The sequence below is a fragment of the Echinops telfairi genome, unplaced genomic scaffold (assembly GCF_000313985.2).
Source record: "Echinops telfairi isolate 266 unplaced genomic scaffold, ASM31398v2 ScPeMD7_5;HRSCAF=22, whole genome shotgun sequence".
Lineage (NCBI taxonomy): Eukaryota > Metazoa > Chordata > Mammalia > Afrosoricida > Tenrecidae > Echinops > Echinops telfairi.
The window spans coordinates 482,020-505,799 of record NW_022103901.1 but is presented as its reverse complement, the minus strand read 5'-3'; the positions used below and the strand labels follow the sequence as shown (position 1 = coordinate 505,799).

Genomic DNA, 23,780 nt, shown 5'->3' with positions numbered 1-23,780 from the left:
GACCTGTGTGTGCAGCCTTGGGACCCCACGAGGGGGTGGGCCAGTCTCCCCCAAGTCATAAGCCTCCCCAGCCTTCACCCTTGGCGTGAGCTTCTCTGGTCCTGGAGGCCTCTGCCGGGGAGGGGTGTGTGTGTGTCATCAGTCCCTGTATCTTATTCTCCTGCAGGGAACTGGAGAGGGACTGCCCCTTGGCTGCATAAACACATTTGTAGACGTGGATGCACCCCAGGTAGCTTGATAGGAATTCCTGTCTTCCCTCCGTGGTTCTGCATGTGTAGCCAGCGAGGCCCCGACGGGGAGGCTGCTTCCTGCCTGCTGCTCCTTCAACACATGGGGCTTTGGCACCAGCTCCCTCCTCCACCCACCTGCGAGGCACACACCTTCCTTCTCGGAAGGGGCCGGCTGTGTTGGGGCCACTGCACACGCCAAGCATTCCGGTTCTTCCGAGTGTCCGACCAGATCTGACCCTGGGCCTTGGGCATGGCAGTGATCACAGGGTCCCCCGTGGAACAGATCAAGAGGCTTTCTACTCGTTGTAAAGTCAGTCTCGGAACCGGTGGGGTGCTGAGTCAGCACGGACTCAAGGGCACAGCGTGGTTTGCTTTGAGGACAGCACGTAGAACGGTCCCTGGGGTCTTCGAGGCCGTCACAGAAGCCCTGTTTCTCTCATGGAGCAGCTGGTGGGTTTGAACTGGTGACCTGTCAGTTAGCAGTCCAGTGGCTCACCCACAGCCCTATAGACCACAGCCCACAGCTGACATGGCCTATATGAGTGAGGCGTGGGTGTGGACATTGACATGGTGTGGATTTGGGGGTGGTGTGGACCTGGATACAGCGTGGATGACCTTGGAAGCATGAAATGGAGAGGAAGACACCAAGTGCAGGCGCCACACACTGTCTGCCCACCCCCTCCCCGTGACAGAGCCGTGCTGGGCAAGTGCTGGGTGCTGGGTGGAGTGACGGCCAGGCTCAGGCAGCAGTGATGTGGGACTCACTGCACCTGGCTTGCCGGCCTGCTCTCTCCAAGGGCGGACTTCACAGCTGGAAGAGGCTCCCGCAGGGGCTGGGCAGGCATCTGATCAGTTAAGCTTCTTCCCCGTGCCTCACCTGCTTCCGATCTCAGGCTCTGCCTGGGCTTGTCTTCTGGGGTCCCAAGCTGACCGAGGGCCCCAGGAGCCCCCCTGCAGGCCTGGGATGTTCCTGCCATTCTAGAGTGCTCCATAACGTTCCACCTGCGGCTAAGTGGTGTGTGGGCACTTGCAGTCAGGGCCTGAGCCCCTCCCTCCCTCTGTGCAGACTCCTGCGTGAGCAGTGGATCCGGGCCAAGTACGAGCGGAAGGAGTTCCTCCACCCGGAGAAGCAGGAGCCCTACTCCGCAGGTGCGCCCCGTTTCCCGCCCGTGGGCCCTGGCGGCGCTCCCCGGCAGGGCAGCCCTGCTCCGTGACCTTCCCTGGCATTTGGCGAGGCTGGTGTGGGCCGGACGCCAAACCAGGCTTCACAACCGTGCCTGTCAGAGGGGGAAACTGAGGCAGGCAGCGCAGCTGGAACCGGGAACATGGGTCCCACACCTGGCACCCCCTCCCTGAAGAGCAGGTGGCCCTCAGAACATGGGTGCTGCCCTGCCGGGGGGTGGAGGGCAGGCAGGCAGTCTTCAGTGTGGCCGGCAGGTGGCCATGCCCCTGGCCCACTGGCCGAGGACAGACACGCTCCATGGGCCCACTGGAGAGTCACTTGACCACGAACTGAAAAGCTGTCCTGATGTGGCAGGGGTGGGTGGTGGCTGCTGCATGGGGATGGTTTGTTTGAGGGACAAGAAGTTTCTATAACAGTTGGAGGTGGAGGTGCCCAAGGCCACTGGGTCCTGCGCTTTGAGCGGGACTGGAGGAACTGTCCCCTCGATGGTGACAAGAAGCGGGCACAACCCACTGGTTGCTGGCGGGGGCAGACACCTTCCTAAGGCCAGGGCCCTGGGTTGGGGTGGGGGGGCTCACAGATGGGGTGCAGCCCCTCCACTATTGGCCATGGATTCGGAGTGCATTGATCTGAACGACTGATTGATTGGTCCCAGGGCGCAGGGCAGGGGTGCTTGTGGGCAGGCCGCGCTCCGAGGCAGTTTCCTCCCTCCCACTGGGCTGCAGGCGGCCTGTGGTTCAGAGGGTCCTCGCAGAGGGCCACCCTGCTCTCCTGGGGCCCCACGTACGAGAAAGTGCAGGAGGGCAGAGTGGGAGCCTGAGCAAGCACGGTGGACGGAGAGCCTGGCTCGTTTCCCAGCCCCTCCCCCCATAGCTATTTCTGAAAATGCGCGGAGATGAGATTTTTATAGCAACATGGTAACCAACTCTCAGCCTGCCTGGCCCTGTGAGAATCCCTCCGGCCGAGATGGGGGAGGGGTGGGTCTGCTTCCCAAAATATGGCCGACGGGCAGGGGAGAGGTGGCCCCACAGACAGGTGCTGCCGGACAGATGGAGGAGGGGTGGTTGGAGTGGATGGTCTGTGAGTGCAGGTGGATAAACCCAGCACTGCTGTGGGCCCATGCAGACCCCTTTGGACCACGACGGACAAGGTTTCCACAGCTGCAGCACAGCCTGTCTCCTGAAGAGCAGCTGCAGGGTTTGAACTGCTGACCTTGAGGCTAGCAGCCCAAAGCCCAGCCCGCAGCACCACCAGGCTCCTTAGCTAGCTCCATAGCTGCTGGTGAATCACAGACAGCGGTGGGTGGACAGATGGGTGAATGCTGTGAGGACACAGGTAAGACGGACGGATGGATGCGGACAGCAGGATGGAAGCATGTGCAGGGCGCCCACCTGCCCTGTGCTTGCTCGCAGACAGGAACAGCCTCGCAGTGGGAATCGAGGCTTGCCTTGGCTCAACTAGACTGGACATGCCGGGGGCCCCACCTGAGAGCCAGGTGGTTCCTGGCTCTGAGGACTCAGGGTCTTCCCTGATAAGAAGGGATGGGAAGGAAGGGGAGCGCTCTCCTTATTAGAGAACATTCCCTGCCCAAGAACTCTGCCAGCGGCCCATCCACCACCACCGTGCCAACGCCCCTACCCACGAGCCCTGAGCTGGTTTGAGGCGCAAGCAGCCAGGCCTTTCTCCCCAGGCCCTCTGGGTGGTGGTAGCAGCCGAGCCCAGGCCCCTGCCCTACTCCTGTCCACAGCGCCAGCTGGCCTGCTAGGAGGTTGAGGGTCAGTTCGGGTGTCAGAGGCTGGAGGTGTCTGCTAGCTGGGCCACGCTGTCACCATTAACTTGAGACAGTGTCCTGGAGGCCCTGCTGAGCGCCGACTAGGGTTGGGGAGGAGGAGGCTGGGAGACGGGCCCCTCCACTGGGAGGTCTTTGCATGGGGGGGGGGTGTTCACACTGGGTTGCTCTCTGTGTTCTCTCTCTAGTCCCCTGCTCCCCTCAGTTCCCAAGTGCCTGGGGGGCGGGGAGAGGGGGAGGCAGGTCTCCCCCCAGCAGGTCTTGGCCTATCTCTGCATCCACCAGGAGGGCGGAGGGCAGGCTGACACTCTTCCAGTTGGTCACAGACCCATCTCCTCCCTGGGCTGAATATCAGGGAGACACCCATCCTTACAGAGCTCTGGGGGCTGGCAGGCCCCCTCCAGGGGTACAGACATTTCCTCTGCCTGCACCTGCCCTGTGGTCACCTGGTTTGGGGGCCAGTCAGTCTGAGGCCTGCTGCCTCCGAGCCTTCTCAGGGTGAGGAATGCCCCCCCCTCACCAGTGCTGCCCACCCCCACCCCCGTTTTGGAGGTAGAGGGGTTGGCGGGTGGGCCTGGAGGCCCATCGGTGGCCCTTGTTCCCAGTCCAGCAAGTGGGGGCATGGTCCGGGGAGCGCAGGATGCCCATGGCAGTGGACACCCTGTCTGTCCTGCGTGAGTCTGAAGAGGCAGGCCCCGCCCACTGCTCTTCCCCCCCCACCCACCCCCACCCTATGTGCCACAAAAGCACTTTCTCACGGTGGCCGGGTGACCCCTCCGCCTGGGGAATGCAGAAGTGTCCGAGGAAGGGGAACGTAGGGCTGGGAAAGGCCCCCACCAGAGGCTGCTTCCCCGGAACCTTCCAGAACTGGCCGTGCTCAGAGGGGCTGCTGGCCCTGGGGACATGGGGTGCTGTGGGCTTCAACACAGGGCCAGGGGGGCCCCAGGGGTGTTGGCAATGGGGCTCACAGTCAGGGGCAACTAAGGCATTGAGGGGTGGGTTTGGGGTGCCCCATCCAGGTTACCTGTTGGGGGCCATTGAACCCTCAAGCTGAGCATGGGCAGAAACCAAAGCCAGGTGGCTCAGCCAGGGCCTGGCCTCCACCCCACCACTGAGGGGGCGCTCGGGCTCCATTCCTGCTGCGGTGGGCCGGTGGGGACTTGAACCTCAGTGCTGTCACCAGGTGATGGGTCCCTGACTCACGGGGTTGTGACAGGCGGCTTGCCTGCTGCCATCTCCCCGAGGAGCGGTTGGCGGGGGCTTCTCCCGCAGAGTTGCTGGTGAGTGCAGCCTGCCGACTGTGCAGGTCGGGAGACCACAGAGCCAGGACGTGGAACTTGTGCGGTGGGAGGGGCCCTGTGGCTCAGCAGGTCACATGTTCAAACTCAACAGCCACTCCTGCAGGAGGAAGGCCAGGTTGTCTGCTCCTGTGAAGACTGTCCGTCTAGGAGACCCCCAGGGGCCCTTTGTCCCTGTTCTGTGGGGTCAGCAGCAAGTTTGGTCCTAGTTTGGTGGCGGTGGCTGTGGCAGGGGGGGACACAGCTCTTCCTCGTTCCAACCATACATGTCAAGAGAATGGTGTCACCATCAGGTGTCACATCTGTCCTGACCCCTAGCGACCCCTGGGACAAGAGGAGACCGGCCCGCCTGTCGTCCTCACCATCAAACCATTGAGCCCCGAGGCAGCCACCACGCCCACCATCTCTCGAGGCTCCTCGTGGTTGCTGCCCTGCTCCGGTCTTTGATTCTAAGGAGCACCTGGCTGCTGCGCTCTCCTGGCAGTGCCCCACTCCCCCATCCTTCCACGGAACCAGGTTGCAGATGGGTCCGTGATCCCATCTTCCTGACTCATCCATACAGAGGACTCAGCTCAGGCTTGGGGAGCGGAGCGGCGAGGGCATGCTGCTTACAGACTGTGGACCGCCTTGGGTGTGGTGGATCTCTGTGGGTGCTGGGGAAGCAGGTGAAGGGCACATTGCCCCTCCCCCACCCAGTGCTGGGACCCCAGCTGCTGGCTAACCCAAGTTCAGCCTGGCGGACGTTGAAGGACACGGGACTTGGAATGGGAGAGAGGGGGACACAGCCAGCCCCTCGACCCCCATAGCTGGGTTGGGGAGGGGCCTAGAGGACTTGGTCTGGTGGCCAGACCCCTGTCCCCATCTGCTGGTGGGCAGAGGGGAGCTGCTCCCACCCCTAGCTGCCTGACCTGGGCCGGGGCCTTTGAGCACGAGGGCATCAGCGGGGTTGTGGGGGCAGGTGCAGAGGACCATCGGGCCTTGTGCTGGACAGTGGGGGGCGCTTGATGAGCTCCCCTGGACACAGCCTGTGGCTGCAAAAGCCTGGCCAAAGGTGGCCCAGCACGCTCCTCTGTGGGGTGTCCCACGGCTGCCCACCATTCCCCCTGGCCCCTCACTGGGGCTGTGACCCTGGTCAGGGCCCTGCCTGGCTCCCTCCCAGACTGCCTCCACCGCCCCCATGCCTAAGCCTCAAGGCGGCCTTTCAGGGCTGGACAATGCCTTTGTTGTTCAGGGCCGGACCCTGCTGCTTCCCCCACCTGACCCCGCCTCAACAGACACTGCTGGCTTCGGCCCCGCCCCCACAGTGCTCCAGCCCCTCTCCCCCAGGGTGGAGGTGAGGCTCCCTTCCTAGGATGTCCAGTTGTGGGGGGCACTGCACCCCACTGAAGCCCTAGGAAGGGAGGGTGTGGACGCTTCTGCCTCCTGGCTCTCCAGTGAGCTCCTAGGAGCTGTGTGGGCCTCGGCCTGGACCCTGTGCCCTACAGGGAGACAGCCGCTTGCCCACAGCCACCTCACATGCATGTACACACCCATACACACAGACACCCTTGCACCCACACCTCTCTGGGCCTCGAGGGTCAGCTGGGCTGAGATGGCCTCAGTATGACTGACGGGCACAGGGTCACCCTCTTCCCACCCACCCACCCCGGTGGCAGCCTGGGGCCCAGACCCCCCCTCCCCCCACCTGTTGCCCCGTGGGTCTCAGCCTGTCTGAGAGCCCCTCACCCTGAAGTGCAGCTGCCCCCTGCTGGGCAGTGCAGGTGTGGCAACGAGGCTGCAGGGCCAGGCAGCACGCTTTTCCACGGGCCTTCAAGGGGGTCCAGCCACCTGCCCCTGCCAACCAGCAGGTGACCTCTGAACCCGTTTCCTCAGCTACACACTTGGGGAAGGGCTATGTGGGGTGCCTGGTGTTAGCGAGACGTGTGTGTTGTGTTGTGTGTGCCTGGTGCGGAGGCGCCCCGTGGGGCGGGGCCATGTGTGGCGGCTTGGGCCTCCTTGCGCCGGCTGGCTTCCTCGGAGTGGGGAACGGACAGCAGGGCTGGGTCTGGCCCAGGGGCAGCCAGGCTCTGAAGGACAAAGTGGGCACTGCCTCTGAGCTGGGCCACGCCGGACGCACCGGGTCTTCACTGCTCATGGGCTGCCACCCGGGTGCGTGTCCTGTGGGCCGCGTCTCAAGGAAAGAATCGGGAAGACTACCAACGACGCGTGGGGACCACGGGACCTCGGTCTCCACTTCCGAGACCAGAACTGGAAGGTGCCTGGCCACACTGCTGCCACTGCACAGTCCTGGCTCTAGAGGGAGCTGGGGTGGGAACACCCCTCAGAACTGCCCGAGAGACCAGTCTGACGGGACAGGGCAGACAGAGCTGAATGTGTCCCAGTGCTTTAATACAGTCCCAGTCTTCTGAGATCCAAAGGGTAGCTGTGACCCAAGGACAGAGGTCAGGGGTTAGGAGAGGAGGGGCAATGGAAGCAGGGACGGGGGGCATGGGACACCAGGGGGGTGGCTGTGGGACTCTGGGGTGGGAGGGTCGGAATGTGCAGGTGGTTGAGTGGCGTGGGAGGCCATCGCCTGCTTCACCGTGAAAAGTGAAACCTCGGTGGGTCCCTGGGGTCAGTGTGTGGCCACCAACTGGCCACTCCTGGCCTGCCCACTGCCCCCGTGAGGGTCCACAGGGGGGCCAGGCTGGTGATCTCAGGCCGTCCATCTGTCTGCAGGGTACCGCGAGGGGCTGCTCTGGAAGCGAGGCCGAGACAATGGGCAGTTTTTCAGCCGCAAGTTCGTGCTGACAGAGCGCGAGGGGGCCCTGAAGTACTTCAACAAGAATGATGTGAGCGGGGTGGGGTGGGGTGGGGGTCTACAGGGCCTGGAGCAGCTGCGAGGAGCCCTCTACAGCCATGTCCCGTGGGGGCATGTCATCCCACTGAATGAGGCCACCCACCTAAGGGAACTTGTCACCCCATCGATGAGACCGTCTAGGGGCCAGAGGAAAGAGGCTCTGTTTGCTGGGTTGGGGGCTGCAGGGGCATCCTGGAGGGGGCTCTGTGTGGTGCCACGAGGTGGTCTCCAGGGGCCCCGGCCCAGAGCTTTGGAGGACTCGGCCATGTTGTCCGCTCCCAGGCCAAGGATCCTAAAGCTGTGATCCGGATCGAGCACCTGAACGCCACCTTCCAGCCAGCCAAGATCGGCCACCCCCACGGCCTGCAGGTCACCTACCTGAAGGACAACAGCACACGCAACATCTTCGTCTACCACGAGGATGGGAAGGTGAGGCCGGGCCCTCCCACACTGCCACCCCAAAGGCGTCTGGGGCTGGGGCTGCCTTCTGGGTGTCCACAAGTCAGAAATCTCGGTGGTGGCGTGTCTTGCTCTGTCCGGCCAGCAGCTCTGGGGGAGGTCCCGCTGCGGGCACTGGGTCCAACCTCTGCCTCTGGCTCCTGGCAGCTCCGCTCCCATCCTGCCGAGTCCCCTCCTATGTCCCCGGATACCCGCATGCCCCTTGTCGGGGATGCCTTTCTGCTCAAGGCACACACAGCTGGCTCTTTCCTGGCTGAGCTGGGCTTGTGGCTTCCCCGTCCCACTGGGCCAGCCACTTCTTTTCTGTTTCCGTGGAGACTTCCTGGGCATTTCTTCCGCTCCATCTTCCTACCTGTCATCAAGGGTCTCAATCCCGCACTCAGGAGGCTCACTGTACTGGGGCTGTTGTCCACAGAGGGTCACTGCTTTGAGGTCAACTGTTCTTTGAGCTGCCTTGTCCTGGGTGTGAGAGGCTTGGGTCAGTGGCCTTGGGTGCCTGGGGTCTTGAGTTGGTCACATTCTTCAGGCCAAAGGCCCTCTGCCTGGCGCAGAGTGGACACCTGGGTAGACTTGGGCAGAACGTGGTGGGAGAGCAGGATGGAGGGTTTACTGTGGGGTTCGGGAGGAAGGGTATGGCAGGGGAAAGGGCATTGGGGTAGGAGGGAGAACCTCTGGAGGACCAGGGGCAGAGTCCATGGTCTGGGTGTCCAGAGTGGCCTTAGGTGTTCCCTTCTGACTGTGGTGACACTCATGTGTCCCCAGGAGATGGTGGACTGGTTCAACGCGCTGAGGGCAGCTCGCTTCCACTACCTGCAGGTGGCCTTCCCGGGGGCCAGCGACGCCGACGTGAGTCTCAGAGGGGTGTGTGTGCTGAATTGGGGGCCATGAGGCCCAGGAGGGTGCCCGGGGGTGAGCAGAGCTGGGCGTGAGTGTCCTGGGGGAATGACCAGTGCTCCCTAGCCTGTTTCCCCGTAAGTCCAGCTGACACACCAGGTCTGGGTTTAATGCCGGTGGCCAGAGGCTGGACCGATGGATAACTAGGCCTGGCAGGGTATGGGTAGACCTGCCTAGGAGTGGGGGCTGAGGCGATGGACCAAGGGGGCTCCTGACCGCTGTGCCCTCGTGTCCTGGCCCCAGCTGGTGCCCAAGCTGTCCCGGAACTACCTGAAGGAGGGCTACATGGAGAAGACGGGCCCCAAGGTAAGACTGGGCTGGGAGGGCCAGACTGGGTCCTGAGGCTGGGGGTGTCGGGGTGGGGAAGCAGACGGTCACCCCCACCCCCGGCCGGCAGCAAACAGAAGGGTTCCGGAGACGCTGGTTCACCATGGACGACCGCCGGCTCATGTACTTCAAGGACCCCCTGGTGAGTGGCGGGGCCCTCTGCTGGGGGTGGGGTGTGTGTGGACTCAGGCGGTGGACGCCGGTGTCTCACCCCGGCCTTGCAGGATGCCTTCGCCCGCGGGGAGGTCTTCATCGGCAGCAAGGAAGGTGGCTACTCGGTGCTGGAGGGACTCCCGGCCGGCACCCAGGGCCACCGTTGGGCCTACGGCATCACCATTGTCACGCCCGACCGCAAGTTCCTGTTTGCCTGCGAGACAGAGGCTGACCGCCAAGAGTGGGTAGCCGCCTTCCGAAGTGTGGTGGACAGGCCTATGCTGCCCCAGGAGTACGCAGGTGGGGGTGGGGTGGGGGTGGCAGGGAGGTACAGGTGTGCCCAGGGCCCTAGGCAGCCAGGAGGTGCAGCTGCCTGCCCTGATGGACCCCTTGGGTCAGGGAGGGCCAGGGATTGGAGTCTGGGTGGCTATTCCCAGGGCTGAGCACTGGGCCTGGGGTCACTGGGTCCTCAAAGGTGCTTGTCCCTTTTCAGTGGAGGCCCACTTCAAGCATAAGCCCTAGAGGCTGACCGAGCTGCCCTGCGTGGACCCCTGGTGGCAGCGTGCAGCCTGCAGAGGGCTCCTCAGAGGGGACAGTGAGCAGGGACCTGCCCTTGTTCTGAGACTGAACGCAGGGTGGGCCCCTTGGCTCCGGTCTGGCTGACCCCTGACCAACCAAGCTGCTATGACCGGCCCCCAGCCTGCTGCTCATCCCCAAGGCCCACCTGCCCACAGCAGCCTCTTCCTCCTCCCCTGCCTGCGCAGGGGTCTGGCAGCAGGCACGGGGGCCTGCAGCACACATGCCTGTGCTCCCCCACCTCCACCCCCGCCTTCTGCTAGGAGGCTTGGGGCCCTGTCCCTGACCTCCTCTAACTTGTATTTATTGGCTATTTCTGTGGTCACTCACTTTGGGGGGACCCCACCACAGCGCAGACCCCACGGTGCTCCCTCTGGCCACTGACTGGCGGGGCTGTGACCTTGCTGATCGAAACCCAGGGCACTGCCCACTTGAGGACTGTCCTAGACCCCAGCTGGCTGCTGGCCGGCCAGTGGCTACAGGGTCGAGTTTCCTCCACCCTGGCCCCCCAGGTGGCCCCACTGCCCCCACCGGGCCACATGCAGGGTGGACTGCCCACCTTAGTCCCTCCTGCAGCCGAGGGGTGGGACAGGCTGGAGCTGGGCTTGGTGATCCACATTCCACACCCTGAATAAAGTGGTGGCTCTGGAGTGGCCTTGTGTGTGCACATGTGAGCATGTGTGTAGGGGTCAGTGTGGTCTTCTGTGTGTGGTGAGGGGGCTGGCAGAGCTGCTGGCTGGGCACAGGGCAGAGGATAGTGGGCAAGCGGTGCTGGGCAGTCAACAAGAGTTGACTAGTTCCCTCTAGGCCCTATACCTGCCCCTGCTGGGGGTAGGAGGGTGGTCCTCATCCTGTGTGGGGCTGCAGCTGCCCAGCAACTTTGGGGGTTTTGAGCCCCACCTCCTGCAAGGACTTGAGCTGAGACCTTCCCATCCAGGATGGCTGGAGTGATGGGGCCCTATGCAAGCCTCGTGTGTGTGTGTGTGTGTGTGTGTGTGTGTGGGGGGGGGTTGTTTCCAATGGCGACCACCTCGGGGCACTCCATAAGTTGTCCTGCACGCCCACACCCCCAACGCGTGGCACATATAGAGACAGCTCAAGCTCAAGGAGAAAAGAGGAGGTCCTTCCTGCTGTCAGGGGGCCCAGGGCAGGCTGCTTGGCAGATAAAATCCCCTACAGGTTCTCTCTGCAGGGCTGGGTGGGGTGGTGTGGTGTGTGTGTGTGTGTGTATGTGTGTGCACGCGCGCGCAGTGGTGGTGGAGAAAGCGCAGAGGAAGGCTTGTTCTGACCCCACCCCCTACCCCCACCCAGGTGTGGCCCTGCCCCAGCCCAGGGGCACATCCTGGAAGCACGGAACCCAGTACAAAGTATTTATTTAAACTCAACGACAAACACAACCCCTGCCTTAGAGTCTTCCGTCTGTACAGTGAATAGGCTCTCACCCTTCCCATGCATGATCACACGCAGAATCCACACCTTGTCACGTGGAAAAATAAAGTGTCTCCCTGGTGGTGACGCGCAGCGCTCACGCCGGCTGGCTGCTGCTGGAAACCCAATCAGCGGACAAGAGGCTGCGCCACCTGGCGGGCACACGCACTCTGCCCTGGCCCTGCCGCGTGCGTGCACAGAGGGCTCGGCCCAGGGCCTCTGCGCCCGGCGGGAAGCTGGCAGGATAGGCGGGCGCAGCAAGGCCTGTGCTTTATTGTGGAGCAATCTGAGGGGGGACACGCTGTGGCCACACAGCCTGCACCCTGTCCTGGCCACCCTGCTGGGAGGTGCACAGGCCCTGGACGCAGCTGCCAGCGTCAGGGTGAGCAGCCCCCAGGGAGCGGCTTGCGCAGGACAACATGCCCTCTGAAGCTGCCCGGGCCTTGGCGCTGGGCACGTCCCGCACGTCAGTCCAGCTCGATGGGGCTGCTGCCCTCCTGGCCCTCCTCGCCCTCCTCCTGCTCTGACGAGCCCATGAGACTGCTCAGAAGGTTCCCTGGAAGCAAAAAGGAACGTGTCCTGCTCAGGGCCCTCTCCACCCCCCAATGTGTGGAGCCCAGACTTGCACCCAGGAGCCCCACGACTCGGACCGAGGGGTGAGTCCCCAGAGCACAAGGCCTTGCTGGAGAACGTGCGCCTATCGCAGAGAGGGGCGGTGCTCTCAGGACCAGGGCAGGGGGGCTCCTCATCTGTGGGCACTTTTATGCAAACACAAAACCAGCCACTGGGCTGGGGGACCCGTGGCCAGGCACTGGCGGGGACAAGAGCACTGTCAACCAGAGGTGGGGGCCTCCTGCGCTGGCCTCAGCCCGGCCCCCCCACACAAAGGGCACATCAGGGCCAACAGGAGGCCTAGCTGCCAGCCCCATGGAAGAAGGGCCAAAGTGGACAGAGGCACAGGGGCCAGGAGGCCCCACAAGGACAGGGCACCTCACACAGGGACAGGTGACATCTCCATCCAGTGAGCAAATGGAGGGGTGGGGATATGTCTGACCGGAAAGAGACGTGGGGAAAGGTTAAGTGGGTCACCATCTCACCTCCACCAGAAACAAATTCCAGATTGGGAAAAATTAAAGTCCCACTTAAGTGAGCGAGCAATTCAACTGATAGATAACCCAGGACCTCCCGGTCCCACTCCTCGGGGAGGGACGACCCACTCTCTGCAGGACAGCACTGCCTGCACCAGGGAGTGGACACGGACGAGTGTGGCAGACGTGCCCACGCCCAGAGAAGTGACATGCACAAGACCAGGAGGCGCAGCCACAGCGGCAGAGTGAGTGTCAGCATAAGGGCCAGCTGTGCGCTGCACCCCTGAGCCACAGCAAACAGCCCCAAGAGCAGATAAGCACAAAAGGGGTCAGGGTCAGGTGCAATGTCCTCAATTAAAATGACTTTAAAAATAAAGATTAAGAAACCGCTATTTAGCCAAGGGCTGGATGATGAGTTGCTATAAGGGGTGGGGCCCGAGAGGCCGAGGGTCACCTACAGGGAATGACGGGGGCACAGGGCAGGACTGGCAGAGCTGCCTCTGCAGCCTCTGTTGGGATCTGACGAGAGGAAGCTATCAAGACAGCCCGCACGGGAGTCTGCGAAGACCTGTGGCCCTGTGAGAGCCATGGCGGTGATGTGGGTTTGGGCCCTTCCTCCCAGCTGGGCCAGCCAGCAGCGAGGGGCCAGGCACCTCCCCCAGCTTACCCAACAAGCCTCCGTAGGAAGACGTCTGCTTGGGCGGCACACCGAAGAAGAGCTGTCCTATCCTGTCAAGATACTGAAGGGGCAAAGGCCCGGGTCAGGCCGACGTGTGGGGGGCCAGTGGCAGCATGGCCCTCCTGCCCACTGCCTGTGCCCCCACCCACTGTTTGGAGCCATTCACCTCATGGTACATTGGGTCCCTCCTGAGAGACGGCTGATACTGCTCACACAACACTGTAAAGACGGTCAGCTTCCCACTGGAATAGGGAAATGGCCAAAGGTTTGTCTCTGAGGAGAGGAAGCCAGAGAGACTGAGGCCCCCTGCTGGCCGGCTTGCACACGTACCCGTCGACAGCCAGCAGCAGGAACCAGATGAAGTTCAGCAGGGGCTGCACAAAGGGGGGTCCAGCCTCAATGGACGGGTGCTTCTGAGTGTAGGTCGTGAACACCACCGACGCACTGCTCTTGTTCTTCAAACAAAGGAATCTGACGTGAAAGCCACTGGTCAGGGGGAGCCTGGAGGACAGGGGTCTCCACCCACAGGCACACCAACGGCACATCCAGCCAGCCACAACTGGCCAAGAACCGGCCACCATGGCGACCCAGAGCCCTTGCTGGACAGGAACTCTGCAAGTTACAGGGGACGCGCAGCTCTACAGGGGGACCTACCTCTCACCGAGCACATGCTGCTGAGAGGAGACAGCAGGGGAGGTGGCCTGGGGGCTCGGGCTCCACCCAGCGCCTGTCCCAGCTGGGCTCACAGAGACCCTGCCCTGGGGGGGACATCCTTTCAAGGGTGTGCACAAGGGCCCTGAGACAGGAGTCTAGAGCAGTGACTGCTGGGAGGCAGGGCCAGTTTGTGAGCCTGCCGTCCCTGCCCAGTGCCCTGCCGGCTGCACACACCCGCCCACCCTGGCGGCCTTTAAAGGTCTCCAAGGTCACGTGCGAAAGACAGACACACAGCAGGAGCAGCCTGGCCGGGTCTGCAGTCAGGGGGCTGGTGCAGGTGGCACGGCTCATCCACATGTTAGGGTGCCATGCGCTCCAATTGCTTGTGATCTGGGCCCTAACAGCAAGCTTCTCTACACCAAGACACCCTGTTGGATGTAACATGCAGAATACACATACCCACAAACACCAGACACGTCAGACACGCACTGACACACTACATGCAGAACACACATGGTAGTTAACACATGTCAGACACAGACACAAACACTAGACATATTACAAGTAGAACACACATGCCAGACAACACGTGCCAGATACCCATGGACACACGACAAGCAGACTAGACACATCAGACAAAGCTTGTCAGGCACAGACCTCAAACACATGACCAGCAGCACAGAGATGCTGGACACACATGGGACATACAACAGAAAACACACACGTCAGACACGCCACACATGCTCCGTACAGACACAGGGAAGATGCAGCTTGCTGCCTGGTGTTTTGACCAGAGCGCCCTGGCAGCTGCCCCGGGCAACAGGGTGGCCTCGTGGTCCCGGTGCCCATAGCAGCCCACAGCCAGGAGGTCTGGCAGGCCCCGGCCCTCCCTCCGAGGCGGCAGCGGGAGCGCAGAGTACCTACTGGAGCACGGCCTGGGCCACAAACATGTCCACCTCACTGCGGAAGCCACGCGACGTCGCGTACTCCACCAGCATGTTGGCGCAGCCCTCCCCGTCAGCCGAGTGCAGGAAGTGGTACCGAGACTCACAGTAGTTCTGTTCTGGGGGAGGAGGCAGCCGGCTCAGACTCGGACTCGGGCACCCAGAGTGCACCCGCCCGCCTGCCCTCGACTCGGACTTTCGGAGGTGTAGGTGCCCCACCGACTCCCGGGGCTCAGAGTCTGAGCTGAGCTCAGGAGGGGCCTGGAGCCCAGGTGAGCCTGGCTCAGAGGGACCACGCTGGATGGATGCGTACGAGGAAGGATGGGGGTCCGTGCCCACTGCCTTCCAGTCACAGGAGGGCTGCCTCAGAGCCCCAGACAGTCGCACAGAGGCTGCCTAGGGGCTCTCGGAGTCTTCCTCGGGCCTGACTGGGCCAAGGAACTGGACACTGGGCAGTGCCTGGTGCTGTGGCCGAGCCGGTCAGCCTGAGGTCTCTGCAGAGCAGACTGCCCAGCAGGGACCGCTACTCAGGGTGGGGTGGGAGGCCTCCCTGATGGCCCACGCCTGCTCCCTGCCCCTAGAGCCACAAAGAATGGAGAGAGAGCCACCTAGTGGCCACAGAGTACGGACAGGTGGCCCATGGTGGCCCGGGGCAAGACTGCCCACAGGAAGGGGTCAGGGTCTGAAAACCCAGCTTTTCTGAGAGCTAGGCGTTCAAGGGGTGATCTCAAGGGTGGGGCCGGAGTGCTGGGTTGAGGCAGGAGGGGAGGGTACATCATCGGGTCATGGCTGGTCCTGCTGCCCCTGTCCCTGGGGTCTCTGCCCAGGGCCCTCTCATGCCCACCTTTCCACAGGGTGACAGCCAGCAGCTGGTGCAGCTTGGGGTGGCCCAGCTTTCCAGACCCGCCCCCTGACCACTTGAGGGCTCGGGACACAAAGGCCACTCTCTCGGGGGAGTTGGGGTCCATCAGGCTGAAGAGCTTGTCCAGGTTCTCTGCAACACAGGGCCCAGGCCTTACCTGGGGCACATGGTGCGCAGACCAGCAGAGACCCCCACCCCCCCTCACCTAGGCCATAAAGGTCAGTGATGCCCCCGCCACATGGACCACCACCTGCTCTCCACCAGTCCCTCCCGCCTCACTGCCCAGCCCGCCTGGTGCTGGGTGCAGGGTGGCGTGCAGGCTGGCAACCAGCCTGGAGCGGGCTGGGAAGAGGCCTGGGCACAGTCCGTGGTTCTGTGAGCCCCCAGCTGCCCTGCCCAACCCACCCCTCATTCCACCTTAGGAGGGCACCAGGGTGGAGGCAGCAGCAGGGGAGGTCTGGGTGGCTGAGGAGCCTGCGGTCACTCACCCAGCAGGTCATTGGTCACGCCCACCTCGGCCTTCTCCAGCGACTCCAGGACCAGCATGGATAGGTCCGCAGCGCTGTTCTGCTGCAGACACGGCGATGGACGAGGGTCACACAGGGTCAGCGTCTTGGGGCGCCCACACCCGGTTCCCCCAAGGAAACGGACACCCAACCCCACCCCAGGCCCAGGGGCACTGGTGAGGGCAGGCGGCCGATAGGCAGCCTGTGACTCTGGGCTGCTTGGTGTGTGTGTCTCACTAGGGACTCAAGCGGACAGTAACTGTGAGGTGCCTGGCCGGGGAGTGACACCTAGCCAGTCAGTCTCTCACCCTGCAAGGCTTCACGTGAGTGTCTGGAGGCAAGGAGGGGCCTCCCAACACCCAGTGTGGAGAGCCTGGAGCAGACACATCCCTGGGCCCGAAGAACCCGAGGCCAAGACCCAGGGCCAGTGAGAGACAGGGGGCTGAGGTGCCCCTCTGAGCCCGTGACTGAAGGCGGGCAGGGAAGCCTGCCTGACCGCCGCTGCGGGGCTCACTGTGTGTCTACCAGGGGTGGGGAGGAGCCCCCCAGCGTGCCTGCAGATGCACTCGGGCCCTGCTTACCTGGCCATGGCTAAAGAAGAGCAGCGCCCCGGAGAACATGAGCTCGCGGGCATCCACGTGCTTGCCCTGAGACATGTACCTGCGGCAGAGAGGCTGCTCAGTGGGCAGACCAGAGGGCACCCCTCCCTCCCCCCCCGACCCGAGACACTCTGAAAGCAGAGCTAGCTGCCACACTGAGGCCATGACAGAGGCTGAACGGGCTTCAAAATGCTGGCACACAACCAGATGCCCCCAGAGCCCGGCCTGACCCCGATGGTCAGTGGTGCTGCCACAGGCATGCCCGGGGCGGGTCCCTCGGTGTTGGATCTCTTGCATGCACGCACGTGATCACATCACATCGCAGGGCCCTCACCGTCCCCCCACTTCCTGTGGTGTCGCAGGGAAGCTGGGACCACCCCTCAGGCCGTCTACCCCAATCCTCTCCCATCTGTCTGTCAGTCTGGGACACGTGACGTTGGGAGCTGTGCTGCTGGCATTTCATGTACCAGTACTGGCACCACAGGGCACAGCTTTCAGACTAAGAGACGAGCAAGAAAGGCCTGGAGATCTACTCCTGAAAATCAGCCGTGACCAGCCTGTGGACCCCAGCAGGGCACTGCCTGCCTGGCTCGCTCTGGGGTCACCCGCTGGAGGGGAGGCCCAAGGGATGGGCTCTGGGGACACAGGCCATCTCCTCCTGCGGGGCTTGGGGTTGGTCTACCCAAAGCTCCTCACAGTTCACTGCCCAGTGACCTGAGTGGCTGGACCCGCCAGTCCAATGCAAGGGGTGGCAAGCAGCCTCGCCGGGAGGGGCCATTAGCAGGAGGCCCAATGCCGTCGACAGAGATTCAATAAATGTTTCCGACAGAAAAGCCAAGCAACTCCTCTCGAAATGAGCTAACTCAATGATGCTCTTCAGGAAAGAAAAGCACTCGACCCCTGGAACCCCTGGCTGTGCCAAAGGTCAACAGAGGGAACCGTCCTAGTGCAGGGGGAGAGGTGGGTGGGCCAACTCTGCCAGCTGCCTGCCCAGAGGCTGCTTCCAGAAAGGTCAGTGGTCTGAGCCCTGGTGGCAGCTCCACCCACTCCCGAGGGGTGGTCCTGAGGGGGAAATGGCTGGAAGGCAGGGCAGTGGGTTTGGTTTCTGGAGAAGAGCCAGCACTCGAGTCCCTGAGCTGGACGGACCGCCAGAGACTGCACAGGACCCCATGCCAGCTAGTCCCAGCAGCTGGGGTGGTTTAAACGTGGTCTCTTCTCACAGCACACAGTGGGACTCTCGGGAGGGCTGTGGGAGCCTTGGGGCAGATCCAGGGGCCAGAAATTCCAGACCCTTTGTCTAGAGCCCCTGCCCTCCCTGGTGCAAAGCTGGTCACAGGGCCACCTGTCCCCACTGCCATCTACCAGGGAAACAGGACCCAGACTGCCCTCAAATGCAGGCAAATCCAGGGCCATCGGCCACCACCTCCAACGGCTGCTTCCAGGGGCATTCTAAAACTATGTGCTGGGCTGCTCTCCGCAAAGTCAGCAGTTCGAAATCACCAGGCGCTCTGGAGGGGAAAGGTGCAGGTTTCTGCTCCCATGGAGATCTACAGTCCCAGAAAGCCACAGAGGCAGTTGTTTTCTGCCCTCTAGGGTTGGAACAGGCTCGATGACAGAGTCTGGTTTGGGGGCTCTGACTGTGTCCAGGCCAGAGCCGGGGTGGTGTAGGCTGGTGCCGTCAGACGGGTCCTGAGCGAGCGTGAGTTCCAGCACAGGGAGGAAATGGTGCCCAGTCTCTCGCCATCCTCACCACTGTTGCTGCTACAGCCCAGGGCTACAGCCTTGACAGTCCATCTCCTGGAGGGTCTTCCTCTTGCTGCTGCCCCTGCTTTACCAGACAAGACGTCCTTCTCCAGGGGCAGGGCTCTCCTGACCACATGACCAGCCAGACTTGTCTCTCTCTACACTTACACATCTATGTGTCTACATATACATACATATGTGATGCATATACAGGTATATATATAGATAGAACACACACAGATATAGGCAAACATCACCACTCCAGGCGAAACACATTAACGGAGACCCCGCGGAACAAGTGAATCGGTTCTGGAAGCCCTGCAGATACCGGCCATGCACAGTAGGCGCGGGGAGGTCAGCTGCTCAGGACGGATCCCAGGCTGTGGCCTCTTGCCGGCAGGTCGCCAGGCCTCTCTTTCGAGGCGCCGCGAGTGGCCAGTGTGAGCCCCGTCCACGCCCGAGGCCGCCGGGCGGGTGAGTCACCGGAGGCTCTCGGACATGCGACCAGGCCTTCGAGCGAGGCAAACACGCCGCCCATTCCGCCAGCGCGCCTCCAGGTAGCCAGCTGTACGGCCGCGGTGACCGCCGCCCGGGCTTTCGGCCGGGGACATCAGAATCGGGGACACGCGGGGTGCGGGCCTCGCGGATGGCCGGGGAGGAGGAAAAGAGGGCTCGGAGGACAGGACGGGGCGACGCAGGGGACGCGACGACGGGCATGGCGAGACCAGGTGCGGGGAGCTCGGAGCCGGACCCCTCGGCCGGCGGCCCCCGGCCACTCACCCAGCTCGGCCCGGGACGGGCAGCGGCGTGGGCCAATGGGAGCGCGCGGAGCGCGGGGCGCAGCCAATGGGAGCGCGGGGCCGTGGGGAACGGCCAATGGGATCACGCGGGGCGGGCCGGGTCGAGAAGCCGCCGCGGCAAACCCACGGGCCCGGTACCTGAAGAAGAGGGTCCGGTACATCTGGTGGGCCTCGTAATAGTCGCCCTTCTCCACGCTGGCGCGCAGCTTGCCCTCCACGCGCTGGACGCCGCCGCGGTTGCGGGCGCCGTTGCGGGCGCCCTCCTGCTCGGCCATCGCCGCCGCCATTGGGCCGGCGCTCCGAGCAGGCGCTGAGCTGAGGCGGCGCGGCCGCGGGTCCTCCCGGCTTCCGTCCTCCCGCCGCCGCTACGGTGGCCGGGAGGAGCTCGGGCCACGTGATCGGCCGGCCCACGTGACCTCGGGAGGGGTGTGGCTGGCGCGGCCTGGCGGCTCCGGCTGCTTACGCCACAATCGCGGACCTGGCGGGCTGGGGAGCTGATGGCGCCCTCCCGGCCACGCTGTGCGCCGACCAGGACTCCTCGCGTCCCCCGGGCCCGGCCCCGTGTGTATGTCTGTGTGTTTGTGCGCCCTGGGACGGCTGCCCGCCTCCTTCCCAGGAGGTGCCAGATTCGGAGTGACGACCTGTGTTTGGGGACAAATAGCTCCCAGTGTTTGCATTATCGTCGTAGCTCCAGGTGACACGCTGGCGTCCCCCTCAGTGAGTGCACCGCCCCGCCGCAAGCTCCAATGGGCACTCTACCTGGTATTATTCGGCGTCAGACCCCGGAAGATTGTACCCCAAATAAACCGTGTCACAGGTCCAACTGGACCACAGGCTGGTCTGGAGCGGACATAGCTGAAGAGGCGTTTGGTTTGAAGGCGGCGTTGGGCCTCCGGTGTAGGGAGTCAGGGGAGTCAGGCCCTGCAGGGTGGCCCCCAGCTCCTTGGAAGGCTGCCTTGGGTTTTGGCAGGTTCATTGGAAGGACTAAGCCGGTGCCCACAGGGCAAACCTCAAAAGCTAAGTAACCGTAGTTTGCCAAGAGCACCACACAATGAACAACCAACCAACCTCACTGCCACCCAGTGGATTGGGACCTTATAGGGCAGAGTGGAACTGCCCCTGTGGGACTGTTAACTCTTCAAGGGAGTAGAAAGCCCATTCTTCCTCTAGAGCAGTGGTTCTCAGCCTCCCTAATGCCGTGACCCTTTCAGACAGTTCCTCATGTGGTGGTGACCCCAACCATCACATTATTTTCGTTGCTACTTCATAACTCTGATTTTGCTGCTGTTACGAATCGGGCGACCCCTGTGAAAGGGTCGTTTGACCCCTGAAGGGGTCTAGACCCACACATTGAGAACCCCTGCTTTAGAAAAGCGGGGCAGGACGAGTGGCTTCAAACTGCTGACCATGGGGTTCACAACCAGATAGGCAACAGTGACGCCACCATCATCGTCGCAGAACAGAAGGTGTTATTCCTGACAGTTGACTCCGGAGCAAACCCTTCCACTCCCTGTTTGCCTCCCTGGCACCTCCTGATGCTTCGTCTAGGTCAGCTCTACCAGCGCAGTCTTTAGAGCGGGTGTCTCCCACAGGGTGTTAAAGTCAGACGGTAACAAAAATTCCCAAAATGTTCATGGTTTGTATTTTTTAAAAATCATTTTATTGGGGGCTCATACAACTCATCAAAATGCACACATACATCCATTGTGTCAAGCACATTTATATATTTGTTGCCATTATCTTTCTCAAATCATTTGCTTTCTATTTGAGCCCTTGGTATCAGCTCCTCATTTTCCCTCCTCCCCAGTAAGTGTGGGAAACAAGGATTTCTCTCAAGTTGTCTCCCCAAAATATATGCCAAACTTAGCTGCTTGCGAATGACTATACACTTGAAGGTCATCATAAGTAGATCCGGGGTTATTCTCCCTAAGGGCTATCAGCCATCTAGAGCAAACAGTCACCACTGTTTATCCCACAACAAGTAGGGCCCACTCCCTTCTGATAAGGATAGTAGTTGTCTATTTCCTTGTAGGAGTCCCCAGAGAGGTCAAGCCCACCCAAGGGTGGCCAAGGTTAGGCCACCATCATGAATCTAGGGTCCGCCCTTCTTGTCACATGTATACCTCTAGTTCCTCCCCTTCCTATCATGTGTACAGCCCTAGCTCATCCCCTCCTATAATGTGCATGCCTATTGTACTGCCCCTTCCTGTGACTGTGTGGTTACCTGCAATCACGCCCCCCCCCCCAAGTAGATAACCCTTGGTTAGCAATAAACTGGGTCCTCCAGCCTCCTGCCTGGTCTTTGAGTCCCTGCCCCACCTCGCTTCGGCCCACGCTGTGCTGGGGCCTGGCTGGTAAGACCATGGCCACCCAGGAGGTGAGCATGCTACCATGAAATGTGTCTGACTCCATTATTCCAATCTCTCTTCTAACTCTCATGCTCTCGATGACTTTAATATAATCTTTATCTCAACTGTACAATTGTGCTTAGTGAACCCGTGATTAGTGGGGCGGGGGGGGGGGGGGCTGGCACCCCTTCCTCAAACCACAAATAAGTATTTTTTTCTTCCTTTTTTTTTTTCACAAATAAGTATTTTTTTAAAGTTAAAAACATCCCTGTCATAACAATAAAACCATTTTTGGGGGTAAACTCAGCTTACAAGGATCAATATACCATGCAAAAGGTTAAAAATTCAATGTGCATTTAATTATGGAACTCATTAGTTCTTGTGGGCCTTTATCAGTAACCTGTTGATTACCGAAGGAGGAAAATAAAAAGGAGGGGAAAACAACCAGCAGGCTTCCCCTAGGCTGCTAATGACTAGTTGTATTCAAGGCAGGGCTCACCCAACAGCTTTGGTTAGTGATAGAATCCAAGAACCATAACAGCATCTATTTTTTGCCTTATTCTCATTAAAATGGCAATAATAAACAGGACTATGGGTCCTGTAAAAGTCTCATGTGGGGGAGAGGAAACCAGCACAGTGGTGCTTCTGCACCCATCTCTTTTCTTCTGAGGGTGCAGCCCAAGCTACTAAGAAAATGTGCTCCCGTGTCTGCTCCACTGGCCTGGCCGCCCTGAGTTTCGTCCAACAACTAGTGTTCCTGTGCCACACCCGCCCTGTGGGTCCTGGAGTCCAGGCCAAGAAAGTCTTGGCTGATGGGCCAGTAGAGGTACTGAGCACCGTTTACTTCTTTGGGCTTGAGTCTACCATCTGGGTGCCAAGCACTGCAACTGCATATTGAAGGGCATGGGCACAGAAGCGTGAAGTGACAATGGGTATGGGGTGGCTGGGAAGCCAGACCCTTGGACTCCGACCAGAAGCCACGTCCCCAGGGCTCTCATCCTGCAGACCCCTGGCTCCTTTCACCTCTGTTGCTGGTGACATACTGAACCATCCTCTTCTAGACAGGTCCTAAGTCCCAATGAAAATCCCAACATTAGGACACAAGGCACTGGGCCTTGATTCTTGCTGGCAGTGACCCCATTTAACAGATGAGGACATTGAGGCTCAAGGTTGTGATTTGCCAGTGCTCCCTGCTACTCACATGTGATACCTTTGTGAGTCACTCTCACCCTCTTGCTGACCCAGTGCACGCACATGTGGTGCAGACCCTAGACTGTCCTCTACAAGAACACACAGTGAGTGCAGGCTGTTGGGAAGATGGCACCAGGAGACTTTTAAGCATGGGGTGGGACACAGACTTTCAGCTTCTGAAACGTGCAGATCTGAGTCACACAATGAAGCAAGGTGCACGTGGTAGGTGGTATTTGTCCCCATCTGATGATTCCAACAGGGCAACACTGGCCACCCCTGGAAATGAGCCCATGGGGACATGGTGCTTATGGTCATGGAGACCACCTGGGCTCTCCCCGTCCACCGAGCTGTCCCTCTAGAGGGCCCCAGCACAGCTCCAGTAAAACCTCCTGCTCCTGTGCCCCCGCGCCCCCCCCCCCCCATGAGCCTCACTGACACTTGTGTTAAACAGAACCAGGAAGAGAGTGGATGCAAATTCTCTACGCTCCTATCTGGGGGGCTGAGACTCTTGTGGAGGGAGGCCTTCACGTTCATGGGTTGGAGATGCGTCCGTCACATTCTCATAAAAGCTGTTCCCCACCATGTTCCCTGCAATCACATGGTTGCTACTATACAGGCTTGAAGGTTACCTGAAGGCTATTTGAAGGTTGTCTGCCACCCAGAGCAATCAGACCCTATTGTCTGTCCCACCCTAGTAGGGCCCACTGCCTTCTATTAAGGATCACAAGGTGGGGTGGCGGGGGAGAGATCAGGGACATTAAAGGTCAAGCCAACCGTGGTTAAGCGGGCATCTGGACTCCAGGACCTGCCCATCTTGTTCCACACATGCCTTCCAGTCAAGGGTATGCCCCTAGTATCTCCTTTCCTATTTCGACAGGTCCTGTGACGTGTCTGAAGTGGCTTGCATGCCTGAGATTGTAGAAGCCTGTTAAGAGCATACATTGGGCCCACTCTCTGGCTCTGGTCGTCATGGAAGAGATGAGCCTGTGCATGTCTTATCTGAAATCTTCAGTGCCCCCTTTATTGACACAACCGCCTTGTAGAATCCACCCGGTGTGGAGGCTGATTCTCCACACTCCAGGTCAGGTGGGAGTAGCCTGCAGAGCTCTCTCTACAGGGCAGCTCGAGGGTGAGGGACTGCTGGCACCATGTGAGGAGCAGTCGCCATGGCCCCAGAAAGGCCCTTTGTT

General features: G+C 61.2%; 2 protein-coding genes across 7 annotated transcripts in view; one reads left to right on the top strand and one right to left on the bottom strand.

Moving 5' to 3' along the window:
• Positions 1-10,398, top strand: part of ADAP1 (ArfGAP with dual PH domains 1) — an 18,011-nt gene extending 7,613 nt beyond the window's left edge. For 2 of the 5 annotated variants that reach the window (XM_004705538.3, XM_045283803.1), the window contains 8 exons: positions 1,297-1,379; positions 7,219-7,331; positions 7,622-7,768; positions 8,561-8,644; positions 8,936-8,998; positions 9,090-9,161; positions 9,244-9,472; positions 9,666-10,398. In XM_004705538.3, coding sequence (XP_004705595.1) covers positions 1,297-1,379; positions 7,219-7,331; positions 7,622-7,768; positions 8,561-8,644; positions 8,936-8,998; positions 9,090-9,161; positions 9,244-9,472; positions 9,666-9,694 — 820 coding nt within the window. In that variant the 3' untranslated portion in view covers positions 9,695-10,398. Of the gene's footprint in view, positions 1-82; positions 230-1,296; positions 1,380-7,218; positions 7,332-7,621; positions 7,769-8,560; positions 8,645-8,935; positions 8,999-9,089; positions 9,162-9,243; positions 9,473-9,665 lie in introns of those variants that run through there. The other 3 variants (XM_045283801.1, XM_045283792.1, XM_045283797.1) reach the window with 3 other exon arrangements.
• A 706-nt stretch (positions 10,399-11,104) lies between these two features.
• Positions 11,105-19,338, bottom strand: GET4 (guided entry of tail-anchored proteins factor 4). 2 transcript variants are annotated; one of them, XM_004705537.2, is made up of 9 exons: positions 19,190-19,338; positions 16,491-16,569; positions 15,892-15,973; positions 15,386-15,535; positions 14,522-14,660; positions 13,274-13,414; positions 13,110-13,185; positions 12,932-13,004; positions 11,105-11,732 (listed from the first exon to the last, which is right to left on the bottom strand). In XM_004705537.2, the coding sequence occupies exons 1-9, from the start codon at positions 19,336-19,338 to the stop codon at positions 11,644-11,646; spliced, it is 978 nt and encodes a 325-aa protein (XP_004705594.1). In that variant the 3' UTR covers positions 11,105-11,643. The 2 variants fall into 2 exon arrangements, with proteins under 2 accessions (XP_004705594.1, XP_045142000.1); XM_045286065.1 differs by having other exon boundaries at positions 15,892-15,970; positions 19,190-19,330.
• Positions 19,339-23,780: the final 4,442 nt, after the last annotated feature.